Source organism: Lepidochelys olivacea (assembly GCF_965140295.1).
Source record: "Lepidochelys olivacea isolate rLepOli2 genome assembly, chromosome: 7".
In the NCBI taxonomy this organism is placed as follows: Eukaryota; Metazoa; Chordata; order Testudines; family Cheloniidae; genus Lepidochelys; species Lepidochelys olivacea.
Genome location: NC_140417.1, coordinates 25,855,459 through 25,871,221, shown reverse-complemented (window position 1 = coordinate 25,871,221; position 15,763 = coordinate 25,855,459). Strand labels below are relative to the sequence as shown.

At 41.1% G+C, this 15,763-nt stretch overlaps 1 protein-coding gene across 5 annotated transcripts in view; it reads right to left on the bottom strand.

The window, feature by feature from the left end:
• Positions 1 to 15,763, bottom strand: part of ARHGEF3 (Rho guanine nucleotide exchange factor 3) — a 311,727-nt gene that overhangs the window by 161,429 nt on the left and 134,535 nt on the right. For all 5 annotated transcript variants that reach the window (XM_084634596.1, XM_084634597.1, XM_084634598.1 and 2 more), the window contains one exon: positions 10,539 to 10,601. In XM_084634596.1, coding sequence (XP_084490722.1) covers positions 10,539 to 10,601 — 63 coding nt within the window. The remainder of the gene's footprint in view (positions 1 to 10,538; positions 10,602 to 15,763) is intronic.

The window sequence follows — 15,763 nt, the reverse complement described above, 5'->3', positions numbered from 1 at the left end:
TAAATAGACACCAAATAGCAAGAAACAAAAAAATCTCGTTTGTGCAGCAATATTCTTGTTGATATACAAATGTGGCTACTGATGCAAAGCCACTCACCAAAGCTCAGTGTGAACAAAATGTCTTTGCATGAATGTCTGCAAATAGCAAACAACAAGGGTGTATGAATATTATTGAACTGAACATCGGTTCAGAACTTGAAAAGATTCACAAATACTGATCTGCAGTCTTAGGCCAACCTTGTTACAGAGACTTGTTTTTAAATCCTTTCATAAACATGAAAGCCTATTCCCAATAGGGGAGAGTTTCAGCTGTCTCCAAAAACACACTTTTTTATTTAAAAAGTCAATGACATTAATGGTGGGCTAATTAATGGTGGCTGAGGAATGAGGGTACACAACAGGTTAAAATGGCACTGAAGGAACACACAGATTTTCTCCACAACTGCACACTGAAAAGTTCTGAATAAAATAGTCAATGGTAGCGCCAATCATGAGCCAGCAAACAGGGTCCCAGAATATCTTCTTTATGCATAAAATTCTTGTTTGAGAGCAGCCAACTCCCTCACAACTGCAGAAACGAGGGAGCAATCAATGAGAAATTGGTCAAGAGCGGCTCCAGTGTGAGATAGATGTCACTATGGTGAACCAGCAATGCCACTGACTACCAAGATGAGTTAGCAAAATAGCATATTTTTATACAGTCCTACAACCTATGTGAAAGAAGGCTGATTTGCGGGAAAAAGTACAATGATCTTTTTTCAGTGTATAAACATCTAACAACTCCTGGGGCTTCACTGTTTCCAATCCCTCATTCTCCTTTCCTACCTCCTTTTCCCCAGGCTCTTAACTCCCAACCACTTGAATAACAATTAATAATACTTTGTACTTCTATGGAGTCTTACATGGAGGATCTTAGAGCTCTCTATTCATAATGACTGTTCACACCACTTGTCTGAGATACAGAATTGTCCTCATTTTACAGATGGAGAAAACTGTATCACAAAGAGGTTAAGTGACCTACCCACAGTCATTGGCAGGACTGGGAACAGAAACAAAGAGCATGTCTACACTCGCAGAGTTACAGCACTGGGAGTTACAGTGCTGCTCAGAGAGCGGTAAAGGGAAACTGCTGTTGTGTGTTCACGCAGTCAGTGGCCTGCGCAATAATGTGTTCACACCTGTGGCAGTTGCCATGGTATTCAGAGCATTGCACTCTGGGAGCTAACCCACAAAGCATTTCTTCCTCTTCTGCTGCTAAGAGTTGTGGGAAGATGGAGGAGGGTCGCAGGGCATCCTGGGTCTTGACCAAATGCCCCGTGATGCATTCCTTTGCATCCCAGCAATCCCTGTGCTTCCGTCCACATTTGGTGCCATCTTTCAATGGTTTGTGTACTGCGTGCTGCTAGACCGGTGCCGAGAAGGGGAGGCTCAGGAGCATGGGACACCCTTAATTCCTTTGGCTGTAAAAACTGAGGTGGAGCTGACGGACCAGGAGTCGGTGCTGGTGGAGCTGGCGGAGGCAGAGTCTGCTGGGGAATCTGCTGATGCACCAAAGGGTGTCCCTGGGGTGCAAGCTGGCTCAGCAGAGTAGGTGCCCCTGAGGTAGGCATTGTCAGGGAGGCTGGAGACCCCAGGAGGCTTGGTGCCAAGAGTGTCGACTGCAAAAGTGGCGCCACATGATCAAAGGATGGTGCCACAGCCGCCGCTTGTAATCTCGGCACCACAGGAGCTCTTGGCACCACAGTGATCGAGGTGGCCGAGGGAGAGCTGAAAGAGGTGGGCAACTGAAAGCCCTGAGCCTCAGTAGCATATATGGGGGCAGCTGACTCACGGTCGGTGCCTGAGGTGCCGCACCTTAAGTGAAAGGTACTGAGCCACGGAGCAGCAGTTACTGGAGATATGAGAGCCAGTTTTAACTTCTTCCCCGAGGAACGGCTCCTGAGTGGGGAGGAAGCTGGCTGTTTTTTTGGTTTGGCTTTGCCTCTGAAGGGTGTTACAGAGGTGTGCTGTCCAGGGTCAGACGCAGGTCTGAGAGAGTTTTCCAGAGCAGCATTTTAAGTCTGGGCTCCCTGTCCTTGCGGGTCCGCGCTTTCAGTTTGTCAGAGTGGATGCATTTTTGGGGTACATGAGACTCCCCCAAACAGCATACACACTGTGAATGCCAGTCTGAGATGGGAATGGCCTCATTACAGGAGGCGCATTTCTCGAAGCCTGGAGAACCAGGCATGTCTGTAACCCCAGAGGTGGGTTGGTTTTTTTTGTTTGTTTTTTAAAGAAATAAATGTAACAGTTAACGTATCTTAACTAAATAGTAACTCTAATGACTAAAAACAATCTAACTAAACTGAGAAACCAACTAACTAACTAATCTCAAAGAGCACTGCTGAACTCCGTCTCTAGCCAGGGACAGTAGAGAAGGAACTGAGGAGCCCGGGCTTTGCACGAGCTATTAGAACACTGACCGCTCGAGAGGCAGGCACAGCCCGTAGGGGTTCTGCTGTAGAAATCTCCGATCGAAGGCGCCGGGACACACCTTGACCTGAAGTGGAGCACCCACAGGGACAGCTCTCGAAGAAGAATATTTGTTGCTATGCTCAGGAGTGCAGTGCTTGTAATGATAGGAGGTGATTGTGATTGGTGCAGACGATACAATATGAAGGTTAAACATAATTGTATGCTGCTTTGCAGGGCTCTGTTTGCTTTCAATTAATAGAATAAAGATTACTTTCAAACCAACACAATTCTTCTTTAAAAGAACAACAACCGGAGGAGGGAGTCAAACAAACAAACAAAAAAAAACCATCAGCAGTGATGAGATGGGAGAAGGGAAGGCCCCAGGAGGAGGTGGGGTCCTGGGATGACTGAAGGTTTGTGTATGTCCAGGGATCATATCCCACCTTCTCCTTTGCAGTACAATGCAGCGGGTACTGTACTTCAGCAGGGCCAAACTGCAGAGGGATGGGTGTTGAGTGCAGTGGATGAGAGTCTGCAGTGCTGAACTGTGATGGGGGAGGACTGGAATGCCACAGGTATAGACTGGAACCAGGAGGTTCATAACAATGTGTTGGTGGTGTCTGGGGAGCATGAGAAAGTTTTGTAACAGTGGCTGCAGGGGAGGGCAGGTGCGAAGCTGCTCGGTTTGCAGATCTAGTATCACCTGGAGCGTGTCTGTTTGGCACTCCATAACATTTAAGAGCTATTTCGTGGCTTCATTCTGGCATGCTGCATTCTCCTTTCGGTCCCTCTTCTCACTGTCCCACCACTCCTTCAATTCCTGTTTCTCAGCAGTGGAGTGCATCATAACATCACGCAGAAAGTCCTCCTTAGTTCTTATTGGAAGCTTTCTAATTCTGCACAGCTGTTCAGCTGCCGATAAAAAAAGAGGGAGGTTGGGTTTCCACGGTCATCTCTGTGACGTTTAAACGCAACATTTTACAGAAGCAGTATTGTTTGCAACACAGAGAACACTGATTAAGTGATTTAAAACACAGCCAGTACTCTCACACCTGTCACTAACTGGCTGACCCAAGCAAGCACACATGAGCCACAAGACCCCCCAAATGGCGAGTAGCCACAGGGGTAGGGTAAATCACTCTTCCTGGATCCTGCTGTACACAGGGCACATGGCTCTTTGAGAGAGACAGCACTGTAGGGGTGGCCTGATAATCATTCCTGTCCCCACATTTTCCACAGGATATAATCATTATGGAAGATATCTTGCTGCTGAGGGTGAGCAGGAAATCAAGGGAGGGTCTTCTCCAAGACTGCGGCTTCCGCCCTGGCCCCATGCAGCTCACCTGTGGCAAGAAACAAAGGAGCTCTGCCGAAGAACCTGCAGCAGCGGATTGCCCAGTATCTCCATGAGAGTTTCCTCAAGATCTCTGAGGCAGATTCCCGTGAAGTGAAGGAGTCAATCAACAGCCTGTTCTGATGCTCAGATTAGGCATGTGGTGGGAGACAAGCCTGCTTTCTGTAACCCTCCTGCCTCCAACAACTTGCTTCAGCAATTTCCAAAATCAAATCCACTTACCAGGGGTCTCAACTTCTGATTGCACTTTGCCAAGATACAACTGCTGTTACTGGCTAGCCTCCTCCGGGGTAGAAAAGAGCTCCTGGCTGCATGCCTCTGTGACCTCCAAGTCATGCCTCTGGGTTCCCCTTCCACTCCAAATCCTCATCCAAGATTTCCTCCTCCTGGCTTGGTCCACACTTGACTGGCACGCAAGCCACCGAAGTATCCACAATGGTCTTTGCAGTGGAGGTGGGTTCACCGCCAAATATCATGTCCAGCTCTTTGTAGAACCAGCAGGCGCAGCGTGGGCGCAGCGGTTTGCCTCCCGTGCCTTGTGGTAAGTGTTCTGCAGCTCCTTCACTTTGACCCTGAATTGCAGTGTGTCCCAGTCGTGGTCTCTTTCTGTCACGCATAATGAAATGTATCCATAGGTATCATAATTCCTATGCCTGGAGTGCAGCTGGGACTGGACAGCCTCTTCTCCCCAAATGCTGATTAGGTCCAGCAGCTCAGCATTGCTCCAATAGGGGATCGCCTGGTGCATGGAGCAGGCATGGCTACCTGGAAAGATGTGAGAGCACTGCAAGTATCACCGAGCAAACAGGAAGGGGACTTTCAAAATTCCAAAGGAATTTATGGGGTGGGAATGATGGTTGGTCACCTGAGGGTAGGGCAGCAGAGTTCAAACTGATGACCAGAGAGGCGAGAACAGGCATTGTGGGACTCCTCCCAGAGGCCAATCGCAGCGCTGTAATCGACCCCAGAGTCTACACTGGCACCACAGTGCTGTAGCCCCGGTGCAAAAAGCTCGATGCCTCTCGTTGGGGTGGTTTTTTTAAAGCGCTGCAACTGCGCAGTTTCTGCGAACTAAGTGGCTTGGCAGTGTGTACACCTCGGGATTTACAGCGCAGAAAGCGGCTTTACAGCACAGAAACTTGCCAGTGTAGACAGGGCCTTAATCTATTAACTCCAAGCACTGGGCCACATTCCCATCCTTTGCACATAAGCAAAACAATCCTGTCATTGGGCATTACACCTTCAGACACCTCAGGTGTCGTCTTATTTAACAGTGTTACAACACCTTTTCAGTAACATTTAATTTACAAAGGCCATTCTGGAAACACATACTGTTCACAAAAAGAAGAGAACATTACTTTTGTTCTACATGCAAAGCACCTGTTAGTAGAAGATATTCTGGGAATTATATCAAATACTGTACATTCACATAAATACCGTTTCTTCAATGGTATGCAATGTTGTTAAAGATCTAGTGTAAAACTATTGTCAAGATGAAAATTATGGTAAGTCAAAGTTCCTGAAGCTAGTCAGATAACTGGCAAAAAGAAACATCAACTTTTAGTTCACAGGTAGTATCCAAGGGGGAAAAATGCCCTCTCTTTTCAAAACTTTACCTTGGTACGTACAGCTAAGTGCAAATGGTTCATTCCCCAACTACCGTTAATTAGCCCATCTCTAACACCAGTGCCTTTTGAAATAAAGTGTTAGAATCAGCTAAAATTCTCCCGCACTGGGAAAACTGTTTTGTACTCATAAAAGGATTAAAAAAAGAAGTGTTCACATTTTTCACAGCCACTTATTCAGTGACATTTAGAGAGTCTACAATACTTAATGAGAAAGCAATTTCATTATACTGTTAAGAAAGCTTTAACTCAACGCTAACAAAAATCTTAGAAACTTTCAGAATGTCTCATTTAACCCTTTGAGAAAGCCATTTACAAACCTATGCACTCCTGAAAACTTATCCAACAAGGTATCCCATTAAGGGGTTGAAAAAAGGCATCTCTACAAATAATTTTCAAGTCTACAGATGTGGAAAGCCTGCATCCTGCTGATAAAACTGAAAAGCATTTTCATTTGCCAGTAAGACCAAAAACTGCATGGTTATGTCATGTTCAACACAGCAGGTAACCATCTTTTGTAGTCTGAGAATAAGAAACTGTACTTGACCAGAGTTTATTATGAAATATATGACATGGTAACAAAACTAAGTGAAAATTCCATTGCATTGTAAACATCCAGTGAGGCCTTCAACATAGGAGTATCCTTAAATGACCATTATACACTATAATTATATGCTCCAATCCTATGAGCTGGTGAGCACCATTCTCTGAGTAGGGTAAGATGAAACAGGGGTAGCACTTGTGCAGCTGCAGCCTTAAAGGTGTAAGCCATTTCCTAGTGCCAACAAAGTCCATTGGCTTCAGTTGGAATTAAAGATACTCACAGGAGGCACTTTGCACCTTGCCAGATCAGGCCAATGATTATGAATTATGGAGACAAAAGTTATACGAAAGAGCTAGGGTTGGGGATGCTTTACCGCTTTTTGTATTTGGATGAATTAAATAAATTGTTTAATGCTCATGAACATGAGGAAAAAGAGCAACAGTCAGATGTGGATCAGGCCCTTCAAAGGGATTTTCACATATAATTCTTCAAATCTTCTTCAGTCTTGATCTAAGTGACATCTAGAATACTGGACCAAAAACCAGAGGTGAGTCTAAACAAATCTGAAACAGTCTAGAAGGAATCTACATTGTAACTCAGACTTTCTGTAGGTACCTTCAATGTATATATTACACTAACAGACTCTACAGCAAGAATTCACAATTACTTTTATAGCAAGGACCACAATTTAGCAGAGGTTGTCTCACAGACCAACTACCTAACCATTTACAGTTACATGGACCACCTTCCCTCCAATTCACATTTATATACTGTGCCTGTGGCAATGATAGCAATTGTTTACATGGGAAAGAAATATTAGGAAAATATGTGAAGGTATTTTTGAATAGGATTTGGCAACTAGAAATGAAAAAGAGCCATCTCATCAGCCAGCATTCTGCAAATGACCAGTGATCCATGGACCACAGCTGGATAGCTGCTCCTCTAGTCTCTTTCTAGATTTAAACTCCTTTGGCAAATTCAGAGGTGATGTGTTGTGTACATTAGATCACCGAGCACTAAGGCCTTGCCCAAACACAGAAATTGTACTACTTTAACTACAGTTAAACCTCTCTAGCAAGCACACAGCTATAATGATATAAAAGTGCTTATATATTGGTATAGTTTATTCCCATACTGCAAAGAGAATAAACTAGAGTGTCCTAAGCACTTTTATAGTGGTATAACTACAGCCCCACTGCAAATTGAACAAATTTTTATTTCAGTAGAAGTCACTCTCCACATCTGGAATTCACCATTACAAAATGTGCGTAGACCAGCTCAAGGGCCATTTTACGGTAACCTAAAGTGGTTGAAAACTTGGAATTTCCATTCTGAAATTTCGTTTCATCCTGAATCAGAACAAAAAGTCAAAATTTTGAAATTTCCCACAAAAATGAAACTTCTGAAAAATTTTATTTCAGAAGTATCAAAATGACCTTATCAAAATGCTTTATTTTAACAAGGTCAGAGTGCTTCATTTTGAATATATTATTACTATACCAAAAAAGCACTTCAATAATTTGTCATAGAAAATGTTGATGAAATTGATACATCTATGAAATGAATCAGCATTTTCCAATGGAAACCCGTTGGCTGGAAAATGTGCAACAAACTCTACAGTAATTTAGACACTGTTAGAAATACTTACACCTACACTGTTTATGTCTAAGGGAGTATAAGGAGGAGGGGGGTATTTTAAATTACACTGTCTTACAGAACTTTGGGTGCAAGGTACACTTAAACTCTCTTGTACTCAGACAGCCTTGGAACAAATTGTAGCCACTCTAAGAAAGTCTAAGTTAGGGAAAGGAGTTCTAAGTTATACATCCTTGTTGAATTTGACCCATCGCGTTCTTCTAACAAAATTCTGTAAAAATCCTAAATTACATTAAAAAGGTGATAATTATCAGTATGTTCACTTTTAAACATAATTGTTCTTTCAAACATAAATGACAATTATACCTAACAGTTAGCAAGTCTGAAGATTTTTCTTTTTGAAGATGGTCCTTATGTGTAGATCTAAAATCAGCACCAGATGAAAACCTCTAGGGACAATTTATCCCAAAAGAGCCACACATGCTTATCTTCTAAAGGTGACTTAAGTGAGGTCTATTTATAAGCCAATAACTCCTAAATGTGCTCCTGATCTACTGTGTTTCAGATGCTGGTGCTCTAAAATGGGCATTTTTAGCATAATACTTCATTAATTCAATTTCTACTGTCTGAAAAAGCACTTAACTAAATGTCCATTTCAGTAGTGCAAGTTACTCTTGAGTATAAGTAAAATAACTCATATCCAGTAACTTTCCCTGATGCAAAGCTGACGCAGAGCCATATGGTGACACATGTTTGTATAAATATACCTGCTACTTTACAAGTGTCAGTGAAAAATCTCTGGAAACAAGATCACTTTGACAATTTGGGACAGTATCTAAATGATTTTGGTACCACTGAAGACACCCACAACGCTGACTTGTATAAGATGGCCAAATACTTGTAGACGGTGATATTTATAACCATGTGTGACCAAGACAGTTTCAAGTGTGTTACATCTTTACAATGCCACAGCAGCCCAAGAACTGAATATCTTTCTTAATGGACATCGCTTGAAATACAGATCCCCAACCAGTCTACCTCAGAGTAACCCTAGATGTAATATTTCTCACATATCTTAGCCACCTGAGAAAAACTGTGGCTAAAGTAAAAAGAAAAGGAGTACTTGTGGCACCTTAGAGACTAATAAATTTATTTGCGCATAAGCTTTCATGAGCTACAGCTAACTCGGCTGCTACTCTGAAACCTGTGGCTAAAGTGAGGTCGTGTAATAACCTTCTAAGCAAATTGGCTGGCACATCATGGGGAGAATGAAGCACTCATGAAATTTGATTCATCTGACATAGATTATTTTGGGTGCTGCATTTATATAATGGAATAACTCATTTTAGAATAATAAATTGTATTATTTTCTTGTACCCAGGAGAAATATAAATATGATTCAGATAAATGTATTTTCAGTTAGGCCCATTCTGTGCCTGAAAACAACAGAAAGGCACAATGAAAAAAACCTTCTCGTTAGCTGTAGTTCTGGCTAAAGTGAGAACTACTGAATAAACAGAATTTATATATATCTGGGGTGTGAGTCTATGAGAGTGCCTCTTAGTCAGATACTCATAAGGAACAAAAACACATTTCTGACAGTGAGAAATTTGATAAAAAGTTGTATAGCCCTCACGTGCCACTGAATATTAACAGTAAAGAGGCACCACCAACTTGAAAGCTAATCCATAATTTAGAAAAGTGAATGCAAAGTTGTTTCAGGCACCACACCTGGTCCTGAAAAATCCTGTCATGTTATGTGGTGGTACAATCCAAATTTTCTATTTTTTAAAATTACTTTCTCCTCACCATACAGTGTGAAATATCTGCAGCAAAAGGAGAAACTGACTAAATGAGTACAGGAGAAAACACTGAAAATGATTAAAACACAAAACAAACACACTGAGAAAGGAAAAAATCTCCCGCTAATTCAGTTGCAGAAATATTAAATGTTATTTTCAGAGAGAAGTGTGATTTTTAATCTGACAATGTCTCTTAAAGCGTAAGAATCTCCTCATGTCAGAATTATAACCTTTGCATGAAAAATAATAGGCATTTCAATTTATTGTGTACTTGTCCTCACTAAAATCCTGATCCAACAGCCATTGAAGTCAATGGGAATCTTTCAGCTCCTGAAGCTAAATAGTGTTTTAAAGTAAGCAGACACCGATCAGTGCAGTAAAATCATCATTTATATAAAAATGAAATCAGTGTTACCAAATAAGGCTACTGGATATCTCAAATTTATTTACAGAAACAGTTTTGGGGTTGGGGTTTTTGGGGGTAGCCCTAAGGAGGAGACAGGAAGAACAGAGGAGAATCAGCCAATTAGAAACAGCTTATTTGAACAAAAAAACTGTACACATTTAAAAACTGCATCCTTTATGTAAAAGCTGGCTTCTGGATGTCAGAAATATTCCACAGAACAATCACAATACAGGTCTTCACTAACGATGCACTTAGCTCTCACTATTGCACTAATACCAAGGTTATACACTTTGAAACAACAAAAAGAAAAGGAGTACTTGTGGCACCTTAGAGACTAACCAATTTATCTGAGCATAAGCTTGTATCCACAGTATGCATCCGATGAAGTGAGCTGTACCTCACGAAAGCTCATGCTCAAATAAATTGGTTAGTCTCTAAGGTGCCACAAGTACTCCTTTTCTTTTTGCGAATACAGACTAACACGGCTGTTACTCTGAAACCTTTCTAACAACAGTCTATTCTACTGACATTATTATCCTCCAATTATTACACTATAGGATCAGGACATTTTCAGTCTAGTTGGCAATGATATACGTTAAATTTAAGTAGTATGCAAAACTACAGTTATTTCAGGCCATGAATGAACAGACTGCAGCTGAAATGGCCAATGTGTCTTTGTTTCAGGAAACAACAGGATATCCGCATTTTAGTTCAAGACAAAAAAAAAAAAAAAAAACCCGCTAAAGAAATTACTCACTCTTGCATCAAGGCTGCAGATACTGATTGCATCTTCATCTTGGGTACTCTGTTTCCGTTTCTTCTGTAAAATAAAATGGAAAGAAAAGCTCAGACATTGGTAAAGATTACCAAGTTGCCAGGAAGAAGATCTTGAAACAGATAAGTAAGCATGTAACAGATATCACAAAATAATACTTTAATCATTTGTTCTTTCTTTACGCATATTAATAGTTCAAGAGGATAACAGCTACATGTGACTATTAGTTCTATATTCACTTGTTTGTGCCATTGTTTTCTTATTGGCATATTCTATCTAGCTACTATATATTAGGGTCTGCTTCCTCTTCCTATCCTCCCACCTCCTCATATCACCTCACAGTAATCCAAATTATAAACCCCAGTTTTAGGCATAATTCAGAGGTAGTATAATAATTAGCTGCATGAATCAAACTTGCCATGGCTATTTGTTCATAAAAGGATACGGGATCTTCAACTTCCATGTAGGCACCCACCAGATACCTATTTTAACCTGACAGAGGGGGATGGTAGCTCTGTCAGAGCTGCATACCCTCTCCAGTAGTCATTTTAACACAAAACATCTTAATGAGAAGTTAGTGAGAACTTTTTGACTGAAACGTATTGCTCAGATACTGAGCAGTCATTTAAAGACAGGTGCACTCTACTATTATGTTTAAATTCCTTGTTGTGACTTCAGAAGGGTGATTCAAAGAAGAATTGAACTCCTGACCAAAAGAAGTGCTTCAGCCACCACAACCTAATGGGAATGTTCTGTTCTCTTACTACTATCATGCTTCAGCAAAGTAGAAGCCAAAACCTACCAGCCCAAATCCAACAGTTTCACTTCAAGCATAGTTACTGCTGCCCAGCACCAAATTACTCTGCGCAGAAGCAAATATTCTTGTACTGTATTTGTTTGCCTGACTGGGTCCTTATGTAATTTTCAAATGCCCTGTGCTTATTCCATTTCTGAATGTGATCAGTTTCACAAGGCTGCTATTACTTTCCACTTACAAGTCTTCCCTAATGATGATTGAGATTGTGTTTGAGTTTTCCTTTTATGAGTTGTTAGAACACTATGCACTCCATGAAACACACACAAAAACCCTGCATATTATTATAGTTTAATTAATTATGCCCCAAATACGCTAATAGTTGTACTACTGGTAAAGACAATGGGTAAAATTTTCAAAAATGCCTAAATCATTTTGAAAATGAGTTTAGGCTCCTAAGTCACATGGGCTCTTTACATTATATTGTTATATTGAAAATATTTTACTTCTAACCAAAACCATGAGAGAAACACTTACACATTGTGCATTGCATGCAGTTTGACAAGACAATATGAATGTTTTATATTAAAATTACTTAAAATACAGAAATAAAAGTTTATTGTGTTTGCGTGTGCATGTGTGCATGCACGTGTGCACACACAGTTGACATTACGTCTTTCCAATATATAAATTTCAACAAACAAATGCTATCTCCAAATAGCCAACATGGCAAAGTTTGAAAAACAAGTGAATTTATACCACAAGAATTATATTAAAATATATTTGGCTTTCTGGTAAATAGGTCAGTGATCCCATTCTGTCACGTATTCACTTTTTTTGTTTTGTGACATGACAGATATGCTTCTGAAGTCTTCACACAAGTTCATCACAAGAGAATTCTCTATGCCCAGTGAAAAACAAATAGTATGAAAAAACATTTAACAGAGCTCTGCATTTTCTATTGCACCAAACTGATTTAGGAAACAAGAGAAGTCAGTACATTTGATCCTTATTTATCCAGCTGTGTTGTCTTCCTTGTCAAACAGAGATAAGTGTTTGAGATAACAGAAGATTTATTTCCCAGTCTGTGAATTCTATGTGTGGTAAAGAAGGTAAGCAAAAACATATAGATGACACATTGGGCCCCAGTTTTATGGCAAGGCCCAAGTTTAAGTAAAATTCAAGAATGTTTTACTTCTCACTGAAGTATCTGAATATTACACATCTTTAAAGAAAGCCCCTCAAAGCAGTGACAGTCTATATTCTTATAGGTCTGCACACTCTTACAGCGACATATAGAAATAATTATAATTCACCTGTATGGCTTAATAGTGGTAAAACAATAAGGTAGCCTGACCCTTGTAGTCAATATCGCTAATTCCTACCTTACAGTCAGAGATAAAGCAATGAAAGAACAGCTGCTTTGGAAAAGATACAAGAAGACGCGAGACAAAAAACAAAGCTGAAAAATGCAGTGTAGCTGTAAAAAGAAAAGGAGTACTTATGGCACCTTAGAGACTAACCAATTTATTTGAGCATAAGCTTTCGTGAGCTACAGCTCACTTCATCGGATGCATACTGTGGAAACTGCAGAAGGCATTATATACACAGAGACCATGAAACAATACCTCCTCCCATCCCACTCTCCTGCTGGTAATAGCTTATCTAAAGTGATCACTCTCCTTACAATGTGTATGATAATCAAGTTGGGCCATTTCCAGCACAAATCCAGGTTTTCTCATCCTCTGCCCCCCCCCCCCCCCACACACACACACAAACTCACTCTCCTGCTGGTAATAGCCCATCCAAAGTGACCACTCTCTTTACAATGTGTATGATAATCAAGGTGGGCCATTTCCAGCACAAATCCAGGTTTTCTCACACACACACACCCCCCCCCACACACAAACTCACTTTCCTGCTGGTAATAGCTCATCCAAACTGACCACTCTCCTTACAATGTGTATGATTGTCAAGGTGGGCCATTTCCAGCATAAATTCAAATTTAACCAGAACGTCTGGGGGTGGGGGTAGGAAAAAACAAGGGGAAATAGGCTACCTTGCATAATGACTTAGCCATAGGGCCTAATAACATCAGCCACACTATCAGAGGCTCGTTCACCTGCACATCCACCAATGTGATATATGCCATCATGTGCCAGCAATGCCCCTCTGCCATGTACATTGGTCAAACTGGACATTCTCTATGTAAAAGAATAAATGGACACAAATCAGATGTCAAGAATTATAACATTCATAAACCAGTCGGAGAACACTTCAATCTCTCTGGTCACGCAATTACAGACATGAAGGTCGCTATCTTACAACAAAAAAACTTCAAATCCAGACTCCATCGAGAAACTGCTGAATTGGAATTCATTTGCAAATTGCATACTATTAATTCAGGCGTAAATAGAGACTGGGAGTGGCTAAGTCATTATGCAAGGTAGCCTATTTCCCCTTGTTTTTTCCTACCCCAACCCCCCCGACGTTCTGGTTAAACTTGGATTTATGCTGGAAATGGCCCACCTTGATAATCATACACGTTGTAAGGAAAGTGGTCAGTTTGGATGAGCTATTACCAGCAGGAGAGTGAGTTTGTATGTGTATGGGGGTGGGGGGGTGAGAAAACCTGAATTTGTGCTGGAAATGGCCCACCTTGATTATCATGCACATTGTAGGGAGAGTGGTCTCTTTGGATAAGCTATTATCAGCAGGAGAGTGAGTTTGTGTGTGGGTGGGGGGTTTTTTGGGGGGGGTGTGAGAAAACCTGGATTTCTGCTGGAAATGGCCCACCTTGATTTTCATACACATTGTAAGGGGAGTGGTCACTTTGGACAAGCTATTACCAGCAGGAGAGTGAGTTTGTGTGTGTGGTTTTTGGAGGGGGGGGTGGGGGGTGAGAAAACCTGGATTTGTGCTGGAAATGGCCCTCCTTGATTATCATACACATTGTAAAGAGAGTGGTCACTTTGGATGGGCTATTACCAGCAGGAGAGTGAGTTTGTCTGGGGGTGGGGGGGAGGATGAGAAAACCTGGATTTGTGCTGGAAATGGCCCAACTTGATTATCATACACATTGTAAGGAGAGTGATCACTTTAGATAAGCTATTACCAGCAGGAGAGTGGGATGGGAGGAGGTATTGTTTCATGGTCTCTGTGTATATAATGTCTTCTGCAGTTTCCACAGTATGCATCCGATGAAGTGAGCTGTAGCTCACGAAAGCTTATGCTCAAATAGATTGGTTAGTCTCTAAGGTGCCACAAGTACTCCTTTTCTTTTTGCGAATACAGACTAACACGGCTGTTACTCTGAAACCAGTGTAGCTGTAGCAGTGTCAGTCCCAGGATATTAGAGAGAAAAGGTGTGTGAGGTAATATCTTTTATTGGACCTTCTGTTGGTGAGAGAGACAAGCTTTCAAGCTTACTCTGTGCTCTTCTTCAGGTCCTGGAAAGGTACTCCCAGCATCAATTGCAAAATGCAAGGTGGAATAGATTATTTAGCATAAGTTGTTAGCATATATTGTAACCACTGAAGGTAGAGTGGCCCACTAACACCTCTGCAGGCATAGGACAAAAAGAGGGGGTTAGTGATTTACAGATTGTTGAATTAAACTATCAATCCAATGTTTAACCCCCTCTTTTTGTCCTGTGACTCTACCTTGAATGGTCCCTTACAATAAGTGCTAACTACTTACGCTACACAATCTGTTCCATCTTGCCTTTTACTGTGACACTCAGAGTTCCTTTCCCGGACCTGAAGAAGAGCTCTGTGTGTGCTCAAAAATTGGTCCAATAAAAGATATAACCTCACACACCCTGTTGTTTGTCAAAAGCTGAAGAAGTCAGCCTTGTAGTTACCTCCACATTTTAATAACTGTAGATGACTGTCCGTACTCATAAAACTGAGGAACTGGTGCCAATGACTACACCTGGAAATAGTATGGACAAGTGTTGCATAAATGTATACGTGTTAATATTAAGGCACTTCACTTCTGACATCTCCGCTTTTCCAAACTTTGGGCCTCTTTGTGCAGACTGTAAATCATGCAGAATCATGTCAAACCTGGCACTGTTTTTTGTGACCTGGACAACAGACTCTAGACTGAGCAACTGTTTTTTTATTGTGATCTGTGATTTTAAGTGCATGTAGTATTGCCAGTCCCAAGCATTCGAAAATCATGAGTTGAACCCCATAAAATTATGAGATTGGTTTAAAAATCACAATTTTTAAAAAAAATATATAATAAATGTTGGGTGCTTTGGTTTTCAGCCCCTACTATATACTTGGTGAACATTTTCATGGTTTTCTCCACAACCATGAAACTTTTTTTAATCAAAAATTGATATTGTCACACAATCACCTGACTCACAGAGCTTGGGCTTGCAGAAAAACATCAATTACCACGAGACTCGCAAGAGTTGACAACACTGTTAATGTCTTGTACTTTA